Here is a 26213-nt window from a genome sequence, read left to right as displayed (position 1 = left end):
TATATATATATATATATATATATAGACCTACAGTAAATAGGAGCGGGCCTTGCTCCAAATAGGAGGGAAACCCGTGCTTGGAAGGCCCGTTCAGTCCTTCCTTTGCCTTAACCGAACCTGTCCTGGGGCGAATCAGCGACACTTGCCGCATCTGGGGCAAAAGTTGCTCTGCATCAAACTAGGGTCGGTTACATGAATCCTTTTTCACCATTGTGTCCTTTGGAGTGTCTTATTTTTATTTAATACTAATAAGTCAAGATCATTTTTTCATACAAAAAGCATTTTTTCATACAAAAAGCATAAGTCTTTTTAAGTCTATCTCTAACTTTGTTATCATAAGTCAAATCTAAAACATCTACTCTCATAACTGGGTGATTAGATGGTTGATGTTTAATGTGACCAAACCATCAAGGACAACTCTCTCTAATCTTTTCTTCCACTGGAGCTACACCAACCCTTTCATAGATATATTCTTTTTGCATTTTGTCTCTAAGCGTAAAGCCACTCATCCACCTAAGCATTCTCATCTCAGTAACACTTAGTTTTATGCTTCTCTTTTATAGGTCAACATTCTGTGGCAAAAACATCATAAGGATAGCATATCTCGTTGTCGTGGACACATCATTATAGAATAGTTTTAATCTTCTTAAATAATATTAAAATAATACATCTTCAGATTATAAAATGAAAATAAATCTCCAAATTTTCAACTTGCTATTTTTTCCTTGCTGTAGCACATCAGATTTGTGCTTGCAATGAGTATAACACTTGGATCCCCATCAGCTGTACTAGTTGAGTAATTGAATATTTACAAGCAGCATGCATCACAACTTCGTTAAGGAGGAATTAAAATTTTAAAGTTCGATGAACTTTTAAAAGCAAATACTAAAGTAAAAAGAAAAGGTTTATATGGTTGAGATTTAGAATTTGTACACTTGTGCTGGCTGGAAATTATTTTCATTTATTGTGGTTATATTTGATTTCAGGAAAAGTTTGAGAAAGAACTTAAGGATGCTAGGGCAAGGGAGCTCATGTATGCAGAAGAGGCAGCAATTTTGGAGAAGGTTTTGAAACTTCAAAAACTTTCCTTTGAATAAATATGTGGCATTTTTGCTCTTTTCTTTTTTTATTGATACATTTACAGATTTAACCTTTCCTCTGTTTTCATAATGATTATGCGGGATTCATAAGTATTAATTAAACTGATCTAAATATATTTGTAACTGGAGCTTCTTAGATTCTTTTTCGTAAATTTTTTTCCTGGGCTCCTTGCTTTTTGTTTGGTTGATGGAGAAAGAAGGATTTTTTTTTTTAATTTTTATTATTAGAGATTTGGTGAGAAGAGCAATTCTTCTTTTCTTTTCATTGCCTCTCATCTTGAATTTGGTGAGATCATCTACATTTCTGGCTAGTTTTTTGTGAGAGGATTTGATCCATTCTTTTACTTTTCTCAAATTTTACTTTATAATATTTTATAGTTTATCTTTTTTGCCTCTTTGTCTCTTTGCCTCATTCAAGTAGGCCATTCTTGACTGAACCATTTATACACTAGTTTTATTTTCCTAAGCTTATTATATTGCTATATTTTGTGTTCGCGAAGAGAGAAAATTTAGGCAATTACATTGCAGCAAACAAGTATCAAAGTTGAACTTATAAGATGGCATCATCAAAGCATTCTATTGGTGTTGTCAAATATGAGTTTTAGAAGTTAATTGGGAACAATGATTTCAATATTTAGAAGATGAATGTAAGTGCATCTTTTTCTAAGAAAAGGACATTAAAGGGAAATATTCTTCATGCGAAAAGGATCAAGAAAAGGAAAAGATAGATTAAAAAGACCCGAGTTCGATAATTCTTAGTTTAGTAGAAGCAGTTCTTTGAAATGTTGCAGGTCACAGTACCACACAAAACTTGTTGTAAATATTAGAATTTCTATACATAATGAAATCACTTGCCAATTGTCTCTATTTGAAGCAACAATTGTTTGCATTTTTTATGAAATATGATACATGATTGCACGAGCACTGTGAACATTTAACTTTTGGATATAGCAGATATTTGTATGAAGAATGAAGACGGATGAATCTTTCATTTTGTTTTGCTCCCTACCAACCACTTATGAGTGCATTGTCACCACTTTGTTCTATAGAAATGTCATAATTTTCATGAAAGGGTTGAAGCCTATCCTTTTATCAAATGAGTTGAGAAAGTTCTAAAGACAAAATTTAGCTGAGGGTGTATTTATGAGATCTTATTGGAGCTTAAAGAAAGAAGGAAGAAAGTGGGAGATTAAAATTAATATCTAGAAGGAAAGGTCTATGCAACACTACAAGAAGCCTTAGGGTAAGCATGTGACCATGTGACCAGAGGAGTTGATGGTTGTAAAATTGTGGATGTGTGAGGTGAGGGGTGAGTAGCAGTGTAATGAGGTTATTCCAAAAGTGTCAATTGATATTTAGACGGTGCTTGAGACAACAATGGCTTTTGTTGAAGTTGGCGAAGAAGGTAAAGGCTATGGATGTGAACAATAACAGAGGCGTTGCTGTAGAAGACATTTTAGGCCCTCAGACATAGAAGGATTAGAAAGAAGTGGATGTCTTTATGTGAGTGAGGTTATGGGAGATAATGGTTTGAAATTTTTATCTTACTTTTTCTAGAATATTTTTAATTATTTTAAATTACAACTATGCCATATCATTTGATTTAAATTGTTTAGTTGGCTCGACAGTAAAGATAATGAATAAATTGGCCTAATGAGTTAACATGTTTAGTCACTAGTAGCTCGAATGTGAGCTTTGCTCGTCATTTGAGCTTACCTTGTTGGCTTTTTAAGCTTGACATGAGCCCAATAATAAGTTGGCCAATGAGACGACTCGACTTACCAACAACCCTAGTTGTAGAATAATAGAAAGAGTAATTGTTGGTTGGTAGGGAGCAAAATCTTCAGTGAACATCTAAGAATAATTTCTTTCACTGAAGATTGGATCCATAATTCTTAGATGTTCATATCACATGTGTCGTGACATGGATTGGTGTTCTTCTAGTTATTTTAGTGGAGATAATTTACTTATAGGCAATGACATGACTTTTACAATTGTTCCGATAGCGACTTTCTAGATCAAGTGCTTCTCGTGTAATGTTGATGTGAGGAATTTTGAGAGGCTATATATGTGCCAGCTTTGAGGATATCGAATACAGTTATTTTTGACACCAACAATCTCCAAGAAGAACTATATGAACTCTTATTTAAGTAACTAGTTTATAACTGAATGGAATAGACAGAGAAGGAAACAAATAGTTTATAGGATCATTGTATTTAATAACCGACGAGGACAATTCCTTTAGCCCTGTTGTTATTCCCAAAAATTGGTCATGGAAAGTGCTAGGAAATCATCTTTGATTGCTATTGTATGTGGCATTTTCATCGTTATTCTCTAACTGGAAGTCCCTGGCTCATCTCAATTCTCAATGATGTATTTATTTTGTTATGATCCAAACTAGATTGAAAATAAGGCTTTCTAGAATTCCAGCAACCTACACTTTAATTCAATAATAGAGGTGTAGATCATTGTACACAAAGGAAAAATACTAAACAAGAAAGAGTACAAAACAAAGAACCTGAAGTAGTCTGCCTTGTGGTTATAGAAATTTGTGGAATTAAGCTAGCAGGAGAGTTTGCCATCACCTTCCGGCTGGTTACAACTCTATCCATAACTCTAGTTGCAAGTAGGATTTTCAAATAAATTTGTTGTTCATGAATTGCCCTTGCCCGTGTTAGGCTCGTTAAAAACTTATTTTCAAATTATTCGTTAAGCGAGCCAAACACGAATAAAAATTTTGAACTCGATCTATGAGCGAGCTGACACAAACAAGTAGTTGTGTGATGTTTGTTTGGCATGAAATAATTTTGTAATCAAATATTTATTTCTATAAACCACAGTTTTGAGATAAAATTTTGATTTTTTTATGTTTTATTTAAAAAATAAAATTTAGTATTTTTTTTTAATAATTCAAGCCAAATATGAACCAAGCATGAGTCCAACAGGAACTAGATGAAGTCAAAAATTTTGTACACGAACATGCTATTCGGGATTAATTTTAAACACAACTTGATTTCGAACAAAGAAATTTTTAAAATGAATCGAACACGAACAAACATTGAGCTCGTTCAAGCTTTACTCTTTTTCAATCCTAATTGTGAGAATGTCCCTACGTCAATGCATAACATGTAGAGCCTGATTATCATAATCCATGGACCACCGCCCTAAAGGTTTCTCTGAAGATTGTAACTGTTGAAATTTACCTCTCTTTTTTTCAAAAAAGTCTAGAAGTACTTACTCTCCTAGTAATCTCAAATTGAAAATCCCATTCCTGCAAGAACAAAGAAGCCCTCATATTATTGCGGAGGATTTTTCTTTGTGTGCACTTGTTGCCCTTTATTTGAACCTTCTCATATTATTGTGGAGGAATTTTCTTTGTGCGCACATGTTGCCTTTTATTTGAACCTTCAAAATTGATTGTCCTAGGCTTACTTGATGTCTAGAATAAAGGAATGCCACTGGTCTTGCTAGACAACCAGTAGCCCCACACAACTACTGGAATCGTAGTGATAGGGCCAAAGAGTGCTATCAAAATTTTATTGGGGCTTCAGTGATCGATTGTCCCAGTCCCATACCACATTACAATTTTCTTATCTCTTTCTCTTCTCCAAGAATAGGGAGTGTCTTACCCAAACTTAGGATTGCCTTAAAAAAAAAACTCCAAAACTCTTCTCTTTAAGGGATGGGTTTACATGGGCTATTCTTTCTTTAAAACAATCAAACACTTTTATCAAACTACCTTTTATGAGTATGAAAAGGAAAATAGTTATAGTAGTAAAAATTAATTACGAAAAGAACCCCATAACATTATGGCATTTTGTGCTTAACTTATGTATTTGAGACATTCAAGAAGTGGAAGACATCGAGTGGCATTTTGTGCTTAACTTAATATATGGTTTCTTAGGAAAGGCTTGGAATTTTATATTTAAGCAACAGTGTAATGTATTTGAGACATTCAAGAAGTGGAAGACATCGTAAAAGTGACAAGCTAGAAGATGAAGAGGTTGAGGATTGCCAGTGGATTGAAATTTAAGTTTTTTAGGATGATGGTGAAAAGTGTCCTACAACGAGCTTCATCTATGGTTCTATAGACAGGCAAAAATAAATAACAAAAAATTTAGGTGGAGATGAATCAACTTTGCAAGGGATCTTGGTACTTATTGATCATAAATTGGACAATTAATTATATTGTAATTTGTATGCTGTTGGATATTTTTTAAATCCTCTATTTCATTTTGATGCGGCTTCTTTGGATGTGCGGGGGTTAAATTTTTATAAATGTATGGAGAGTATAATAATCTCATTAAAAGAATTTGAGAAGGCTAATAGACAACTTGAATAATTCATCACAAAAGAAAAATTTGGCATCTGCTGCCCAATTGTCACGCAAAACATGTTGGCTTAGAAAGATGTCTATCAACTCAATATTAAACTTATTGATTAGGTTTGTCAAATATGTAATCAATATTTTTCTTATTTTATCTTTTCTAGCAAATGATTTAGAGCATTGGTGGATGCACTTTGGAGTGATGAAACATCAATATTAAAAGCATTTCGAGTTAGAGTGTAAAATCTAATGTGTTCAGCTTCTCCATGTGAACAAAATTGAACATATTTAACGAAGTGCATTCAAAGAGAAAAAAATTATTTGGTTGTAGCTAGGATGAACAAATTGTTTTATATCACGTGTAATAAAAAATTATAAGATAGATATTGATATGATGATGCTTTGATTCTTGATAATTTATCATCAAATGATGAATGAGTGATTAACCAGTATGAGGAAAGAATTGAAGAAAATATTGTCAGATCAAATAATAATGATGTTATTGATATATATTGTTAATATAATATAAGACAAAGTATGAAGGTCCACCAAAATTAATTATCTAGAAATATTGATAAGATATATTTTTTCACGAAAAATGTAATAAATTGTTATTTAATCTTTCTTTGTTATGGTATACTTATTATAATAATTTTGGTGCAAGAAAGAACAAAGTGATAGTGTTAAACAAGGAAGAAGATGAATAAGATGAATTATATGAGAGTCATGGGAAAGATGAAAGAGCTATTTGATATCAATGTGATTCTTTATGTAACAACCTAAACTCTCACCCATTGAGATATTGTCCGCTTTGGTCTAATGGCCTCACTATTTTGTCCCATTAACATAACTTCTAAGAAGTCACCTATCCCATAGGTGCTCTCATACATGCACTCTTAATTTTGGAGTTTCTATTGGAAGTTCAACCGTTGCATAAAAAAAAACTTCTCGATATTTAAAAGTTCATCTTTATTCTACTTAAGTGATTTGACAATATAGATTCAAGGGTTAGCTGTCACCATTTATTTTTTTGTCCCACTAAGATTCTGAAGGTAGTTCTTTGGCGCAACACTTTATTCTGACACTTTGTTCTCATGTTCAGACTGGTGTAAGGCTTTCATACCGTTTGCAACAGCTTGAACTCTCACCCATCACGGTTTTGTCCCATTGGTGCAATTTCCCATAGGGCACCCATCCTAGGAGTGCTCTCATATGAGCATGCCTTTAGAGTTTCTGTAGAAACTTCAACCATTAGACCAAAAGACACATCGATGTTTAAGAGTTCAATTTTATTTTAGTTGAGGAATTTCATAATCTCTCTCACTTAAATAACTGTTGTCTTTGTCTATTTTTTTTAACCCAGAATCATCCATCAGCCATATATATCTATCATTAATATGTTATGATGGTCTGATACCCGTTGTAACAATCCAAACTCTCATCCATCGACATATTATCCGTTTTGGTCAAATGACCTCATTATTTTATCCAAATGACCTCATGATTTTATCTCATTGGTGTAACTTTCTTGGAGGTCATCTATCCCAAATGTGCTGCGGCACGAGCACAATCAACTTTGCAGTTTCTAATGAAATTCTAGTCTTTACATTAAAAGACACATTGATTTTTAAGAGTTCAATTTCATTCTAAATGAGTTCACATTTTGATGATCTTAATAGTGATGTTAATAATGATGATACTGATTTTAAGGCTTAAAGACTTCATTTAGAATTTAGTTCTATTCTATATTACTAATTTTATTTATTTTTAACTCGGGACTTCTTTCAGATGTTTTTTATAACATGTCTTTTATAAATTAAGCATTGCTTAAAAAGACATTCAAGATTTATGTCATGACCTGTCCCTATAATATGGAATATCATGGCACAAATTGGCGATCAGACAGAGAAAATACTAATTAAATATTTTTGGTACTTAAACAAAATCATCTACAGCATAAAAGAACCATTTTATATACAAAATTGTAATTTATAAAATTTGTTCACATTTAAAACTTTCATATTTGGTAGAAGTATAAAAATTGAAATGTTGTACCTGTCATTTTGGGCTCCTTGATTGCAAACAAAATCTTTAACATCCAACTACTCTGAAGGAGGTTTTTATTAAATATTTTTATGAAACAATTTAAAATATTTATATGTGATTTCAAAAATAAAAGAACTATTTTAAAATAAAAATATGTTTACACATTTGCTCAACACTTTCTTCAGTTAACTATTTCTTTTATGTATCTATAGTAACAAATTAGACTGGATTAGCTTCTATCTTTTTTGTTCTTCATTTTATATTTTATCCTTAAGTTAATAATAATTTTTATTATGATTATCCTTCACTTTTATTTTATTTCCCATAATGAGGATACATATACATTTACTAACCTTCAAATTAATTTTTTCCTTCTTTAGCCTCAATTTAAGTACTTTACTCATGTCTCTTTTTCATTAATCTATACATGTAATATTGGATTAAATTACTCGATAATGTTTTATATTTTTAATTAGGTGATTTTTTTTAATTTTTTTGATGTATTTGTGTTAATAGTAACTCAATTTTGTGTGTATGTGCTGCTTTATCTTTAGTTAAAAAATAATTTAATAGGTAAAAGATTGTTATTATAGCTTAGGCCTCGAGGCTTTATACCTCAAGACGATTGAGGCAGTGCCTCGATCAAGTTATGTAAAAAATTATATTATATTTTAATATTAATATATATTATATTATATATATTTCATAAAATGATAAAATAGGGTCAGAAGATAATTTAAGTATGATTACTTGATCTTGTTATTAATTTGTTATTTTATTTTAAATTATATTATATTTCAATTTAATTGATAATAAGAAGAAAATTATAGTGAATGAATAATATTTTCAAGTTGGAAATGAGATAAAATTAGATGATAATAAATATGATGATTTTTTTTAAGATGATGAAAATAAGGATGAGATCACTATGGATCTTGAACCTCGTGGATATTCAAATTTTATGTGAATCGGTGAATGTTTACCTAGAATCAAATTTCAAACTATTATTTTATATCAATATTCAAGATTATGATTTGTGATTTATATGTTATGATAATAAATCAAATCAACATATCCACGATTTATGTCATATTTATGAATTATTTTTAATTTTGTGAATTTTTTTCATTTTTAAGGCTTTCGCCTCGATCCGCCTCGAGGCTTACGTCTCGCATCGCTAAGGCAAAACATCTCAATTTTCAATTTTGCTTTTTAAAACCTTTTAATTAAATATATATTTTTTGATTGAAGTTTTTGTTTTCTAGTTTTTCATATGATTTTTTGCTGGGTTTCTAATTTCAAACCTACACATTGATTAGATTTGAAACCTAAGTTTCAATTTGATTAAGGAAATCATCTTAACTTCCATTATAGTTTTTTAAACTTTTATCTACATCACATGATATTTTATTATGAATATTAAGCAAGATTTATAGCAATATATATATGAGAATAAGTGAATTTGAAATGAACTAGCAATTTACAAAATACTAATAAGCATGTTATAAGCATCAAGGATGAAGTAGAGAGTATATGTATCCTCTATAAAATGTAAGTTATTTATTTGCAGATATTGAGTTTGATAGTCCAAAATTTCATTGACTAAGGATATATCAATCAAAAGGTTTCACCTTGAAAATACGAACATAAATTTACATATGCACCCCCAATTCTTATGGATTTACGTATCACACACCAAAACTAGGATTTTTACAAACAGTAGCTTATCTATTCATGAAAATGTAGATTTCCCTGCCCTGGGTTTGTAAAAATGGATGTTTTGGTATGAGATACATAAATACATAAGAACTGGGCGTTGTGTATTCAAATTCCCCAAATTCTGAATAATATTAACCATCAATTAATAACATATTTAAGAAAAAGAAGCACTAAAAATCTCTGTTTCATTAGGATAGGCGCTACCTAGCCAATTTTGGTTACTCTATAACCAAGCTAGGTTAATTAATATTGGGATCAAATTAAATCTAAATATATAAGGAAAAATAGTTTATTCTATATTTGCTATCTCAAACCATAGGTAATTTCACGAATCTACACTAAATTAATCTAAGTTTAGCAATGTATAGTCAATAAATAAATTAATCTTAAATAAAGTTTATCATGAATCTAAACTCCTCTTAATTACTCAAGCGGAGAAGATGATCAGGGTAAATAGTTTTTTGGTCGTTATGGTGTAAGGAGTGAGTGGGGAGTGCCAGAGAATAGTTGCTTGGTTGAAGGAAGAAGGGAGAAGTCTTAGGGATATTTGATTTCATAGTTTTTGCTTTCTATACTTTATTCCCAGAGGCAATGAAGCATAATGATTGTGCAATAATGAGATGTAGAAGTCTGAATATTGCACGATAGAGTGTATGGATTAAGGCTTCAGTTCAACTTAAGTACGAATTTGTGTTTATGCTTGTTACAATTATAGCATCCAAGCTGAACCAATAGTTGATTGCATTGTAGCTTTCTGCTTGTGCCGTCAAGTAGGAATTTGAGAAATTCGAAGCGAATAATGAGATCAACATTTAGAAGATGAAAATAAGTAAAAAAAAAAAGATTGCTTAGTACTTTTAATGAAAAAGGATTTTCTTGGTAGCGCAAATGAAAAGATGAATAAGAAAGTTCTTAGTTCAATCATTCTCAAATTGGGAGTTGAATTTCAATGAAAAGATGAATCAGAAAAGTCTTAGTTCAATCATTCTCAATTTGGGAGTTGAATTTCTTTGAAAGGATTAAAGTTTTTTATGCGGTGCTTCTGAAACAGCCGGCTGAACCGACTGGTAAGGAGATCATCTGTACCTGGTGTGGAAAGTCCAGTCTAGAGTTGGGATCGAACGACATTGCCTCCAACCCTTCCCCTATATTTCATTTTATGTTTTCCTGTTGGAGTTTTTATATATGTTATTTTATGGAATTAGGGTTAGGTTATGTTTGATTGTTGTTTTTAGATTCTGTGTGGAGTCTTCTCTTCTCTTGCTAGGGCTGTATTCGACAACAGGTGGTGCTTCAGCTATATCCCACTTTGGGGTTGTATTGTATCCTCTCCTATTTTCCTCCTTCCCACTTCTCCTTCACCCCTTTTAGCCGTCAGCCATCCCTTCTCATCCCTGTTGTCCGTACCCCCCCCTTTCCCTATAGCATGCTTGCTATCTAGCCAAACCAGTCGCTAACCAACACTCTGCCGCCTTCCTACTCAGCTCCATCCAGCTCTCTAACAACCTACCACACCCTTCTCAGCCGGTTGTCCACCTATCCAAGCCCTATTCTGTATCCATCTACCCCATATCGGTTGCTGTCCTTGCTGTCTAGCCCGTCCCACCATCATCCAACACCCTATTACTTCTTTCCCTGCAACCTTCCTTACCGTCATATTCTTCCAGCCCTCAAACCGCCCACTAAATCCCTTTTGAACCTAGCGTACAACCACCAACCCTTCCCATTTCCCTCGCTGCTTCATCGAAGCCACCAATGCCCTCAGATCTTCTCTTCCGGCCCTATTGGGAGGGTGTTGTATTTTATTCCGATTTTGAGTTGTGTTTGTAGTCCCAATTCATTTGCTTAATAAAGTTTGCTTTTGTTTCGGTTGTTTGACTATTTTTGGTATCATTTCGTATCAAAGCTAACATAACCTTAGTCCTATCATTGGATTTCCCAGCATCCACCATAACCCGAATATTTTCCTTTATGCCACCATATAACCTTTCCACTTCCGCAAATCCCAAACCCTAACCATGCCACCAAGAATATATATGCCTGAGCCTACCGAGAATGAGATACAGTGAGAGTTGCGACGTTTTCAACACAGGCTTGCGGAGATTGATGAGATGATCCAGGTGAAGGATATCATCAACCGAGATTTGGAGAGTCTAGGGGGGAGAAAGAGTAGGATCTGAACCCCTTCCATAGAGAGAATCTCAGCGATGAAGTAAATCGGCCACGACTTTTCGGAATCCAGTACTAGAGGAGGCCTAGAGAGAGGATCTGAATCTTTTCCATAGGGAGAATTTCAGAGAGGAGAAATAATTTGGAGGGCACAGTCTTTGACATCAAAGTGGATATACTAGAATTTGAGGGTGATATGGATCCAAGACTTTATTGATTGGTTTTAATTTGTAAGACGGGTCTTTGAGCATAAGGATGTGCCAGAGGATAAGAGGGTCAAATTAGTTGCTATCAAGTTGAAGAAGTGTGCATTTTTATGGTGAGAAAACTTACAGAAAAAGAGAAAATGAGAAGACAACGATAAGATTATCAGGTGGGAAAAGATGAAGTGATGTAGATGAGCCTGCCACCCCATTACGACTAGGACATGTTTTTGAGGCTTCACCACCTGCAGCAGAGGGATCTGTTTGTAAAGGAGTTCACGAAGCTGTTTGATCAGTTGCAGATGATGTGTTATTTGGTCAAACCAGAGGAGCATACCCTAGCACGTTACTTGGGGGTCTTGAAGCCCGCTATTAGTAATGTGGTGTAGCTGCAGTCTTATTTGTCCGTTGGATATGTCCGAACTTTAGCATTAAAAGTGGAGAGGCAGCAGAAACAAAGCAGACAACCATCACTATCCAGGCAACCTTCCACAGTTGGAGAAACCAAGAAGAGCACACCTCAGGGAGTTGAGAAAGCTGGTTTGGATATAGATAGAGACACCCATAGTGAGAAAAAAATCTGAGAAGAGTAGAACGCTTGCTACATTCCCCGTCAAAAAATGTTTCAAATGCCACGGATTTGGACACATTACCTCCAGCTGCCTGATGAGCCAAGTTGTGTTTTTTACCGAGCAGGGCGCCGTGGAGGAGGTTAGGGATCAAGAAAAAGTTGAGGAACATGGTGAGGTGTATCATCTGCCACCGAATGAGGAGAGGCACTTGTGGTTCGACGAATCCGACTTGCTGAGGATATGAGGGATCTGCAATGACTTTACCACAATATGTTCTACACCTCTTGCACGGTGAATGGAAATGTTTGTAGTCTCATCATGAATGAGGGAAGCAGTAAGAACGTGACATCCATGCATATGGTAGAAAAGTTGTGTCTCATGACTCAGCGGTACTACTAGTCATATTCTCTAACATGGCTGAAGAATAATAGAGTCAGCATTGACTGTAGGTGTGTAGTGGAGTTTTCAATCGGGAGCCAACTATAGGATCAGGTGTGGTGCGACTTGGTTTCCATGGATGTCTGCCACCTTTTGTTGGGGAGGCCGTGGAAGTTTGATCGGAGGACTTAGCACAATGGATTCAAAAACATTTATTTATTTACCATGGATGGGAAGCGAATCATTCTTCTTCCTTCAACGGAATTTGAGATCACAGGATCACTTGTCAGTAGAGGTGCCTTAATGAGAGCACTTTTGGTGACGACAGGGGATGATGAGATTGTGACACCAGCTCTAGACATGGGACAGGCTCGACACAGGGCATTTCAAGATATTAGGGTTGATGCCTTACCGCCAACGTCAACTCCATGTGGGAAGGTTTGGGTTCCCTCGCTGCCGATCATATTGAACCAACCGTGGTTAATTTGGGAGATTCAACAGTACATGTGGGGCACATAGTCCTAGAAGATTGGACCGAGATGGATATTTATTCACAAGTGAGGAAAAATCCTCAAGTGTTTTGGGGGAAGGTACAACTGACAGTGGGATTCTGGTGCCGCTAGGGTTGAAAAAGAGAAACCAAAAGCTTTGAAAAATGAGCTTGAAGCTCCCCCAAACCCATGAGATAGATGCAAGGCTTCTGAACCGGTTGGCGAACCGACTAGTAAGGAGACTGACTGTAGCCTGTCTGGGAAGGCCAGTCTAGAGTTAGGATCGAGCGACAAATTGGAAGGGTGGCAATGCCGCTATCCCTTTCCCCATCTTTATTTTTATGTTTTTTATATTGGAGTTTTTATATATGTTGTTTTCTGGAATCAGGGTTAGGTTATGTTTGGTTGTTTTCTGATTTGGTGTGGTGTCTCCTCTTCCCTTGATAGGGTTGTATCCGACGATGAGTAGTGCTTCGGCTATATCCCGTTGAGGTGGTGTTGTATTCTCTTCTATCTTCCTCCCTACCACTTATCCTTCACCCCCTTTAGCCGCCGACCATCCTTTCTCATCCTTGATGTCCGTGCCGCCCCCTTTTCCTACAACAAGCTTGATGTCCCAGCCCAACTAGTCGCCAACCAGCACTTTGCAGCTTTCCTCCCTGCTCCCTCCAGCCCTCCAACAGCCGGCCGCACTCTTACCAGCCAGCTGTCCACCTATCCAGGCCAAAACCTGCATCCAGCCGCCTCATATCAGCTAGTATCCTTGCTGTCCAGTTTGTCCCACCATCACCCAACACCCCGCTACCTCTTCCCTGCAGCCTTCCTTACTGTTTTACTCTTCCAGCCCTCAAAGCGCCCTTCTAAATCCCTTTCCAACCTACTTTACAGCCTCCAGCACTTCCCCTTGCCGCTTCGCCTACGCCACCACCGCCCTCAGACCTTCTTTACCGGCCCTAGCCCGAGGGTGGTGTTGTTGTGTTTTATTCCCGTTTTGAGTTGTGTTTGATTCGTTTGTTTAATAAAGTTTGCTTTTTATTTCCGCTGTTTGAACTAGTTCCAACATCAGTTTTGCACATGAGATATGACAAAGGTTGGAATTTCTTTACACCATGAAATCATTTACTAATTGTCTCTGTTTGAAGAAACATATTTTTATGAAAGAAGATTCATCATTTTATGAGCATTGTGAAGTCTATAATAAGCTGCTTTTAGATCTTGCAAATATGGATGCAAACATTGAAGAAGTTAAAAGTTTTGATATTATAATGCTCTCTTTCATGTACTATGAGCTCATTGTCGCCACTTTATTGTATGGAAAATATACAATTTTCTCAATAGAGAAGTCCGCTATCAAATGAGTTGAGGAAGAAAGTAAAAGGTGACATATTAGTTGAGGGCTTATTTGTGAGGAAAAATAGTTCCCGGGAGAAAATTAGAGGAGATCGAAATTTAAAAAAAAGGCGTGCTACTACTATAAGAATAGGACACTGAATATTGAAGAACTTAGGACAAAAGATGAATAAGAAGGCAAATCTTTCTCTAAAGCATTCTTAATTGTAGAGGAGCTGAAAGATGTGTCTAATTTAGTTTCAACAGCTACAAATGGTTTTACTCTTTTCCAGCAAAGGTTGTATCTTAGGTTCTATATGTTCATGTCAAATGACCTCAAATAGGCTTTGCTTTTCTCGTAGAATTTTGATGGCAAAAATGCTGTTATGAGCAATGACATGACTTGCCATATTTGTGGGGACACTGCAATTCAAATTAACACATGACGGAGATGTGGGGATTTTGGCTAGTGTAAAAATGTTATAGCACTAAAGAAGAATTTTATGTCTTTTGATTGTTTCAACTCTAATGGGTGCATATTCATATTCACCACTAAAGGCGTTGCTTTAGGGCAAAGCAGGTTGATTAACATTCTTTTCGCTTCAGTTTAGCCCTATAATAGGTTGTGCATCAATTTTTTTCTTCATACAGTTTAACGAGATATTAAATGAAAGGGCCATTATATTATAGGTAATGTTTGAGGTTGATTAACATTCTTTTCCCTTATGTCTGTTGAATATATTAGAGCGGGGTTTATTAGAGTTGAGATAGATATACTATGGGTTAGATGATTGGAGCTTTAGAGTTTTTTGAACATTATATTATGGGTAAGCATTACACATTGAAGTTTTCTAGTGAACTTCATTGGATCAAGAGTATTTTGGACTATTTCATTCCAACTCTTGCTTTACTATCAATGTCATATCAAATTTACATGCTTGTTTACTGTCCTGACCCGACCCGGGGCTTGGAATTAACCAAGATGAGAATGGATGGTGGGACGGTGAAATTTTTTTTTCGTTGTTCCATTTACTTATTTTATTGTTATTTTAGAATTTTGGATGTTCCAGAGTTAGAGGCTAGGGATGATGATGTGTGGAATTTGATATACCCCATGATGTTATGGTAAATTTTGGTGTTTTGCTTAGATGATGACTGCAGTGATGTGGATGTTTATGACTCTCAACCTCAATCTATTAGCAGTGGAGGAGCACCGATGGATTAGTACTTAAAGCTTTTTTAGGATATGATTCTACCTTTGTTTTCTGGAGCATGAGGGCCAATGGAAGCTGAAACTGGCGGTTGAGAGTGGAGAAAATCATTAATAGTATGATATGTTTACCAAAGAGGAGAGTTACACTTCACGCCTTTGAGGAAGAAGCTGAGTGGTGGTGGCAAGGACAGATGCGAGAGAAGTTTGGTGGTAGAACCAACCACTTGGGAGGAGTTCGTGACAGCCTTAAGAGATTTGTTTGTACCATTGTTAGCCAGGAGACAGATGCCTGATAAATTTATTAGGTTGGTACAGAGTAGTTGATCAGTTATGTAGTACGAAGCAGAATTTACTCTGTTGTCCAGGTATGCACTGCAAATCATTCCTACTGAAGAGGGGAAATGCCACAAATTTCTTTCTGGATTGAAGAATTCAGTCAGACATTCACTAGTGCCACTTGGGATCGAAGACTATTCAGTGCTAATGGAGAGAGATAGGCGGGCGGAGGTCGATTTTCAGTAAACACAAAAGCTCAAGGATTTGCATATGAGGAAGAGTTTGAAAGAAGTAACACTAACATTTCATTAAGGAGAGTCTAATGGGAAGAAGATAAAGTCGTACACTGATAGAGTTATCAGTCAGACTGACAACAATAGTATACAGTCATGTGTTAAGTGTGGGAAGCAACATCGTGGTGAGTGTTGTTGTGTTTGAAGGTGTGTTACTTATGCACACGGTCTGGACATCAAATGAGAAATTGTCCTAATTCTACTAAGAAATCCACATCAAATGCTAAATTAGGAAAAAAATCAACTTAGAGGAAGTTTTAGGAGGGATCTGTTTTTAGTAATGGTCAGCGGAGAATGATAGAAGTTGGTATTGTGACTTGCAAAGAGCAACTGAGGTAGAACACTCAACCAAAAGTCTTTCCCTTAAGTCATTAGGAGCCTGAAGAACATGTTGACACTTAGAGAGTTTGATTGAGTGCTTTGCTATTTAGGATGTCATGTTGATTAGCTAGTGTTGAGTATCGTTATGCACTTTCATTTTTGAAGTCGATTGTAATGTTAGTTATGTTGTTTTGATTCAGATATATGGGGATTGTTCATTTTAATTATTTTATCTCAGAGTTGGATTTATCCTGTCTATTTTTATTATCATTTAACAAGATATTGAATATTTGTGTATAGTTCATGTTCAATCTGTGTAATGTTTAGTTAGTGTGAAGTTTCTTAATTTCGAGGAAGAAATCTTTATAAGGAGGAGAGATATAACTAAAATAGTAATAATAATAATAATAATTAAATCGAACATGTGTAGGGAGGGATATGCATATCTTTGATTACGACATAAAATTTGCATCCTTTCAAACCAATCGAACAGAACAAGTGAGAGATAATGAGAGAGATCGAGAGAGGAGAGACTGCCATGCCCTAGCCAAGAAGAAAAAGAAATGGAAGAAGAAGAAGAAGAAGAAACTGAGAGCGGAAAGGAGGGAGACGAGTTGAGTGCTTCATATACCCCGAGCCAGGTCATAACACTTATCTTCATAGATGATATTTTAAGAAGTTATGAGTTTCCACGCTGCAAATTTGTGATATATTTCAGACATTTAAGAAGTGCAATACACAATGAGAAATAAAAAGGAAATAAGATCAGGAGGTTGAGGACTCGTATTACTTGATTTCTACTCTTTTTTGAGTCTGAGATATTTTATCAGAAGGAAAGTGTTTTTACGATATAAGATTGTTGTGGGTATGCCATAGTTGAATGAGGTGACAAACAAAATGAACATGACACCCTTGCAGTCGGCCAAGTCATGTTATTCAATGTTGGTTTTGAGTAAAAATATTAAGGTAGAGGCAGTTAATAATGCATGCTACTTGGTGAATAGATCTCTAACAATTGCTTTTGAGTTGAAGACTCTTTATAAGGTATGGTCGAGTCATCATACGAATTATTAGTTTTATAGGTTTTTGGTTGACTTGTCTATGTTGATTTCAAAGAGGGCTATTAAAAATGTAAAACAAAGAAGATTATATTCCTTGGGAGTGAATATGGAGTGATGGCACATAGGCTTTATTATATTAATGCCAGGCACCAGGATTCTTGACCAACAAATTTGGTAAGTTCAATGATACAGTTATTATAGAGGAGTTGGAGCCTTCACAAAAAAAAAATGAAATTATGACTGGGTTGCTAAAGATAAAATAATTATTTATGGCAAATGGATCTATAAGCTCAAAGATGACACTCATTCTATCAAATACAAAGCACAATTGGTTGGAAAGGGTTAGAATCAAAAGGAAGGTATGGACTTTACAGAGTTTCTCTCACTTTTAATTAAATATAGCTTTATTCATGCTTTGTTGGCAATGGTTTAATATTAGAACAACTTGATATGATGGGAGATTTTCTCTATAGTGATTTGGACGAGAAGATTAACATGCAACTACTACTAGGATTTGAAATCGCTAGAAAGTTGATAATGTGTGTTTATGAAAGTTCTATATGGATTGAAGCAAATCGTTCAAGAAGCGATACTGGAAATTTAGCGATTTCATGATTATCCATGTGTATGGGAGTAAATTTTATTGTTTTGTGTACCCTAAGAAATTTGCCAATAGATCTTACACATATTTGCTCTTATATATTGTTGATATGTTGATTGTAGTCATAGACATCATAGACCCAAATAATGAAAGTTGATTTGATTACATCATTTGAGTTGAAAATTCTTGATGTTGCTAAAGTTTTTAGTGATGGTGACAGTCAAAAATAGAAAATTAAGCATGTTCACAATAAGCATATCTCGAGTTATTGGACATATTTAGCTTGTAGTTGTAGAATGCAATGCTAAGTGACTTATTTTGTTTGTTAGTCATTTCATTTATCAGCAATTTTTCTTTAATCGACAGAAGAGAAGTATACTTGTTCTAGCTCAATTATCATGTTGGCTATGGTGCATGCACATCATGCATTTTACATGCAATCAATTTTATCAATAGTTACATGGATTGGCCTGGTCGAGCTTCTTAAGAAGCTATGAAATGGATTTTGAGTAATCTCAGAGGCTCTCCAGATTATGTTGAATGTATGGCACCGGCTAATTTGATTATGGTGTTGTAGAATTTTGTGATTCATATTATATTGTTGATCATGATACAAGGAGATTCCATGCTTGGTGTGCCAGCAATTGGAAGTCATGTTTTCATTCTCTAGTTGTTATGCCTACTACAGTCCATATTTTCTTGAACTATCAAAAAGGAAAAATAAACTATTTGATTGATGCTCAGCTGAAGATTTGGATTTGCGCTAAGATAGCTTTGTTGTTTATTATAATAATTAGAATGCTATTTATTTATCTAGAGATAAAGTGTATTTTCTTATAAGCAAGTATACCAATTTGTGTTGCCACTTCATTAGAAAAGGTTGAAGATGATCTTGCTGACATACTAAGGTGATCATTGTTCTCATGTCCATGCAATACCTTGATTTATCATTTGTGCAGTTTTTTATGCTCTTTTACATTTTGTATGGAGACGACGCTTTCATAATTTGAGCAGAATTGTTTATCTACTTCGTTGTTTTTTCATAATATGGACGTTTTGATATAAGGAAGATTTGGAGGTTATAATATTAAATTAATTTAATGGCATATTTGTAATATCACCAAAATTCTATCCCATGTTTCCTGGATCAAATTTATTTTCCATATTGCAGTACCCAGTAAAAGGGATTTGGACAACCACGAGGGATAACTAGCTTTTGTGTGACCGAAATTTGATTGGAGGGGTTTAAGTAATTTTTCTAGTCTTGTTTATTTATTTATTTTTTGTTAAAACGTGATAATCTTTCTACCCTTGTATCAAATTTGTAGATGTTACCGTATTTGATATAATTCATAATTTTCTTCCCGTCACATGTACTGAGCAATCTGCTTATGAAATTTTGCTATTTATTTCTATAAAAAAGTATTAAAAAATTGAAGGACATGATGTTCTATATATATATATATATATATCCCTATATTTTTGTGCTGATATCTCTGCCACAGCACCTCCCTATCTCTCTTTTTCTCATTCTTTCTATAGAGAGATAAGAGAGATATAGCGAAGATAGAGAGACATAGATAAATAGAGATAGAAATAAATATTGATATAGGTAGTGGGAGAAAGGGTGAGATACATGAGGGTGGGATAAAACTATGTTGATGTGTTCTTAATAATTGATGACTACTTTTCCATCTTAATCTGCTAAACTGTCTTCAGGAGATGAACAAAGAAAAGGCAAAGGCTGCAGCTACAATCAAGTCAATCCAAGAGCAAGCTGAACAGAAGCTGAGGGAGGAATTGCAACAAAAGGTAATGGATGCAAACACTTTATATAGATATGCAGTATTCAAAATATTGGGATAAGGGTGATGATGCTGGTGATAGTAATGAACTCTTTATTTTGGAACCATAACCAACCAAAGCAGAGATATTATTATTGCAGGAAGAGGAGGCTAATGTTCTGCTTATGAAAACTAAAGACCTGGCTAAAGCTGAATTAGCAGCAGCTATTGCTAGAGAGAAGTCATCCCAGATGGAGAAAATTGCTGAAGCAAACCTTAATGTATGAGCTGTTCTCCAAGCTTTATGCTTGAATAGTTGTCTTTTGACATGTGGTTTCGCCTATAAGACTTTTAAAGGGCTGGCATGCTTTTCTTAAGATCTATTAAACTTTGGATTTATATTTCATTTCATCTTAATAAAATTCTTCACACTGATGCCTTGCTTAGCTATGTTTCAGATAAATGCTTTGTGCATGGCCTTCTATGCAAGATCGGAAGCATTCTGTTCACAAACTTGCTCTTGTAAGATTCTCATTTTTATATACATTCCACTTAATTTTTTGACATCACATAAAAAATGCTATTATCACTTACTTTTCATAAGTAAAATACATATGTTCATGCACAAGTTTTTAATACTAAAGTGCTATATATGTAAATATCAAATTTTAGGTGTTAAATATATGAATACATAAGAGTTGTGCGATATGTATGTAAAGTTCCCAACTTACTTCTTAAGTTTATCCTTGCCTTGCTCTGCACTGTTATCTTGTCAAAAATTTTATTTTTTTTTCTAAATTAAGGACGCATTTATGCTAAAACTTGCAGGGGACGCTTGCCTTGGAAGATGCACTGTCCAGAGGTTTGCCCATTCGTGCAGAATTAGATGCACTTTACAAGGCCCTTGAAGGTATAGACCGAGAATCTCTTCTAGGTTTGGTGCTTTCATCCCTCCCAGATGACACAGTGAACCATGGAATAGATACTCCGCTGCAATTGAGTCAAAAGGCAAGTCAGACCATAATTTCTTGCAATTATGCTTTCTGGTCTGTCTTAAACCTATTCTCGAAAATTCAAATTTATCTTTCTTTTGATATCATCTTGTGAGCTTTCATTTCCCCATGTTCTTTTACTGTTGATACATCTCCCTTCTTCCAGTTTGGAAAAAGTAGTTATATTTTTGGGGCATTTAAATGCACACAACCCAATTCCTATGTATTTACTCATCTAAAACCCAAAATTTTCATTTTACATTTATAAAACCCAAATCTTTCACATAGCATGAAAATACCACCATTTAAACTTCTAAAATTTAGAGTAACATGCTTAAATAAGGTGGTATGTGTGTAAAAAGTGAAGTTTAAATGTTTGGTATGAAAAACTTAGGAATTGAGTGGTATCTATGTAAATCTTCTGCTATGTCGGTCTGGAAAGGACTGGTTGTTATGCCAATCCAGGTGGGACTGGCTGTTACACTGGTCTAGGAGGGACCGACCCAGCCAAGCCTATCGGCTGGGGTTGTGGGGGTCAGGCCTGTGAGTGAAGCCAATAATCACTTATGCAAGAAGAGGAATTAAGGAGGGATTTTGGGAGAAAGTTTGAATGTATTTGAGGGTAAGTTTGAAAGTGTTTTGTGGGTTTTTTTATTAGGGCTAGTCTCCTAAGGTTTGGTTTATAGCGGCCTTTAGGGTTGGTGAAGAGCCTCTACCTCTCAAATTGTAGATCACCATTATATCTTTTTTTTTTGCCTGAATTATTAAAATTAGCCAGAATCTATTTTTTTCTATTGATTTATGCAATTTGTTCATTTTTTATGGCTCTGGGGCGTATCAAACTGGTATCATTACATAATCTTGGAGAGATGACAGCAAGGAAAGTTGATGCTTTGGAGAGATTGGATGGAGTATGACAACTTAAATCCGGGATAGCGGATGAAAGGTTTTCTTATATGGAATATCAATTTGAGGGTGTGTAGGAGATGCTGAGGAGGCTCATTGAAATGCAATTTAAAACGCCACCGACGACTCAGATTGCAAACTCTAACCAAAGGTTGACTAGAAAATCATTATTTAGCCAAATCGAAAGGGTAATAAATCGAAAAAGAAGAACATGAGGAAGAAAACATCCAATATCAATAACTTCCCCCGAGGACTTCGATCAAGATTTTTGAGTGAGGGTGTTGGGCTAAAATTTGGAGGCGGGGTAATGCAAGGAGTTTGGAGGAGCATTAAAGTGGGAGAAGGGAGACCGAATGGGGGTATGGCTATAATTGAAGGAGATAGTTTAATGGGGAGGTGATGCTAGGGTGAGGAAGTTGAAGATGCTGATTTTCGAAGGGAAAGACACACATGGAATGGGTGTATAGGGTGGAGTGAAACTTCACAGTGAATGGGCTAAATGGAGAGGAGAAGCTCATGGCGGCAGGGTTATGTTTAGAAGGGAAAGCTCTAGCATGGTTTCCGTGGAGGGAGGTAAAATATATGATCCGTTCATGGGATGAATTTAAGGATTTCATGTTGGATTCCGAGCCATTAGAAAAGATCTACACTAGGAATTATATGCCTCGACTCAGGAGGGGACTATGATGAAATATAGGAAGAGATTCGACTATCATCGGGAAGGTTGAGCGGGACTTTTGAAGCAGAATTAGACGGAAATTTCATGAAGGGTTTAAAGCTCGACATAAGTGCATCATTTTGACTTTTAAGACCACGAGGATTGAGGGAGGCAGTGGAGCTGCATAGATGGTGAAAGACTAGAACCAGATGGAGAAGACCACTAAAGGAGGCACCCTAGGATGATTCTATAAGAGTACCTTGATAATCATGACAACAAGGACCAAGACGGTTTCATTTCATAAGGAAGCGCCGAAGAAGCGGAATATGGTGGCTCGCTCAGGGGTGAACGTCAAGCGCCTCATAGAGGCAGAGGTGCTGGTCATCAAAGCAAAGAGATTATGTTTTCAATGTGAAGAGAAGTATGCTCCAGGCCACCAAGATCACGCGCTCCCAGTCCTTACAATTTGTGATGGGGTGGAGGCGTATAGTGAAGATTTGGATGAAGAAGTGGGAGACGGAGAGGAGAACTTAAATTTGCATTTAGCAGCGGTCCCTCAACTTAATGGTGAGATTCGCTTCGCACCATGAAGGTGAGGCGACAGATCGGGGAGCAACCTGTAGTGGTGTTGGTGGATAGCAGGGTCACTCACATTTTTATCTCCAACTGGGTCGTGGACTAGTTGGGTTTGAAGCTGGTAGATATGTGAAGCTTTGGGGTCATGATGAGGACAAGGATGGTGGAGAAAATCGAGGAATTTGCAGGGGATTGAGTTTGACACAATAGAGCCTACAAGTGGTGGAGGATTTCCTTCCCTTGGATTTGGAAAGCACTGATGTGATTCTGGGAATGAAGTGGCTACAAACGATTCGATAGACGAAAGTGGATTGGAAATCATTGGCTATGGAGATTAGGGTGGAGTGGGGGAGGGGGGAGGTGGTGCTTAGAGGGGATGCTGGCTTGTGTAGAACCATGGTCTCACTCAAAATCATAATCAATAAGATATGATAAATAGGGTTGGGCTATCTGAAGAAGTTGTAGTGCATAGAGGAGATTCGGTATCTGCAATAGTGTTTCAACATCTTTCAGCAACCTATCGGGTTACCGCCACTGAGAGAGCATGAGCATGCCATTATGTTATAGGAAGGTATTCCTCATATCAGTGACCCTATTGGTATCCTCGGATTCAGAAGGATAAGATTGATATGTTGATCTTGGAGATACTCAAAGCAGGATTATCAGGCTCAGTGTGAGCTCATTTTTTTGTCTAGTTCTTTTGCTGAAAAAAAAGATGCTAGCTGGAGATTCTTTGTGGACTACATGGCTCTGAACATGGAAAAGTTATTGGACCAGTTTCCTATTCTGGGCATTAAGTAGTTCGATGAATTTATTGGAGTAGTTATCTTCTCAGAGATCGACCTGAAATCAGGATACCATCATATCATGATGAATCCAACCGATGTGCACAAGATAATGTTCAAGACTCGTGAAGGACATTACGAGTTTTTAGTGATGACGTTCGGCCTTACTAATGCTCTGACCCCATTTCAGTCTCTTATGAATAGCGTTTTTCAGCCTTACCTTAAGAAGTTCGTCCTCATATTTTCTTAATGACATCCTGATTTATAGTCTTATGGAGACCGAGCATATTGGGGACCTGAGGACAGTATTGGAGATGTAGAGAGGGCACTGGTTGTACGCTTACTTGTAGGTAGAGTATCGAGGCACATGGTGATCAGAGCATGGTAGCAGTGAATTGTCGGCCGTTTTTTTTTTTTAACTTCGGGTTTTGAAAAAAAGTGATGATTTTGTGATTTTGAAAATAATTTAAATATAAATATAACCTTTTTGATTTTTTTAAATGTAACATTTTAATTTTAAAATAGGTGAGACCAAACGGGTCTCACATTTAAATAATTTAGATGATTGAATACAATACTACAGGCAATACACTTATCCCGAAAAATAAATATATCACTTGTAATAGGGATTCAATCACCCAAACTACAGAATTTGTGACATCCATATTGGTCTGCGAAATATTTTATAAAAAGGCCAACAAGTTCCTCTACCTAACATAAAAAATTAAATAGGGTTTATTTTATCTATGTTCCTGCTTCCCTATAAAGGCAAGCCCCTATAGTTAATTACATCTTAAATGATCGAAATCACTTAAGAAAATTCTCGATTAAGATCAGGTGGTTTTGCTTTCAAGATTTCAAAGTTTAAATTTTCACGATTGGACATGAGAAAATCAAATGGGAGTGGAAACAAGAACAGCTATTTTAAGGAATCCAAAGGAATGAAGAGTAGGGGATATCACGGATCCAGACAAGAACGGTGACCTCCCAACTATCTTATTGTTTGACTTTATATCTTTGAAATAATGTTATTTGATGTTTTAATCCTGCAATTTATTTAGAATTTAGGACTTGTATTCGCACGATATCTGATCGTGCAAATAGCCTAAAAAGATAGAGGATTTACACTGTACCGTACAGTAACCTAAAATAGGTGATGTGAAAATGTTTATATGATGAGAAGATGTTGTGCTGCTGCAGATCCACCTGGAAGTTGTTCCTCGTCGTGCTGCCCATGTTGTTCGCTCCAAACTTCTCGTAGTAGCACCTCTTGGTTTAGTTTTAGTTTTGAACATGCACCTAACCACTAGGTTATTCTACACTAAGACATATCATACCAAAGTAACTAAGCATGCAGTATAACAGAAAAGAGCAGTATAGTGTACAGTAGAAAGAAAAAGACAGTATAACATGCTGAGAAAATAATATCATAGACTATGAAAACAATATTACATGCTGGGAAAATAAAATGCTGTAATATAAATTAAACCTGTACATCTGATAGGCTCATTACTCCTTTAAGTTTAGCTACTATGCGCTGTGTAAAAGAGGAAAGTATGATCTGAAAAAGGACTTAACAGAAACAGGTAAATCGTAGGAAAAAGATAAACAAATAAATGAAACACAATATCACATATAAAGGACCAAAAATAGGAAATTTTTATGTGATATTGGAATGTCCCCAATTGTCAGGAAGATTTGAGTGTAAAACAAACTCAAATCCCGGAGCATTGGGTTTCAATTTAGGTCAAATTAAGGTAAGAATTTCATTATTTGATTTAATTAAATCAGTCATGAGTCACAATTTAGTGCACCATCGTGTCTAGTGTCCTACTTATCTCCTAATCTGAGGTTAGATGTTTGGATTTCTTAGGGTCATTTGAAAATTAGGATGATAAACTATCTCTTAAGTTGTGCTTCTAAGATCTAGGATGCCTGCACTTTAGTTTAAACTTGAAGTGTCATAAAGTGTCTAATCTCAATTAAGTGCCTTTCCACTAACCCTCAAACATCTATAGATCCAGCTTAGCTCGCTATCAGACTCCTAAAATCTAAGGGTAGACTCATAGTTTTGGCAAAAGAGTTGTGAGTTGTGCTTCAATTCTAGTTAAAGGAATTGAATTTTAAATTGATCCAAAGCTTAAGGGATCTAAGTGCAAGTCCACTAATCTCTCAATCGTAATCGTTATCTAAATAATCTTCATTTCTTTCGATTCCAACTAGTCTTCCTGTAAAAGAAAAGGTGGATTGTTCGTTATCCTATCTCATCTTTAGATTTTATCATCTCAAAAATTCAAATTTTAATTTTAATTTTCTCTCATTTTCTCTTTCCCTCCTATTTTTCTTGAAATTATAAATCATTTCTGACTTTAATTAAATCTGAAATTCCCATTTTTAACTTGACCGTAAAAAA

General features: G+C 35.5%; 1 protein-coding gene across 1 annotated transcript in view; it reads left to right on the top strand.

Annotated features, from left to right (window-relative positions):
- Positions 1-26213, top strand: part of LOC110021623 — an 81117-nt gene that overhangs the window by 21394 nt on the left and 33510 nt on the right. Inside the window, 6 exon segments of the mRNA XM_020720184.1 lie at positions 987-1064; positions 19819-19911; positions 20045-20164; positions 20342-20379; positions 20381-20405; positions 20712-20891. Of these exon segments, the coding sequence (XP_020575843.1) occupies positions 987-1064; positions 19819-19911; positions 20045-20164; positions 20342-20379; positions 20381-20405; positions 20712-20891 (534 nt within the window).

This window comes from Phalaenopsis equestris, unplaced genomic scaffold, assembly GCF_001263595.1.
Source record: "Phalaenopsis equestris unplaced genomic scaffold, ASM126359v1 Scaffold000136, whole genome shotgun sequence".
In the NCBI taxonomy this organism is placed as follows: domain Eukaryota; kingdom Viridiplantae; phylum Streptophyta; class Magnoliopsida; order Asparagales; family Orchidaceae; genus Phalaenopsis; species Phalaenopsis equestris.
The sequence above is the reverse complement of the archived record's forward strand: the minus strand, read 5'-3'. Positions and strand labels throughout refer to the sequence as shown.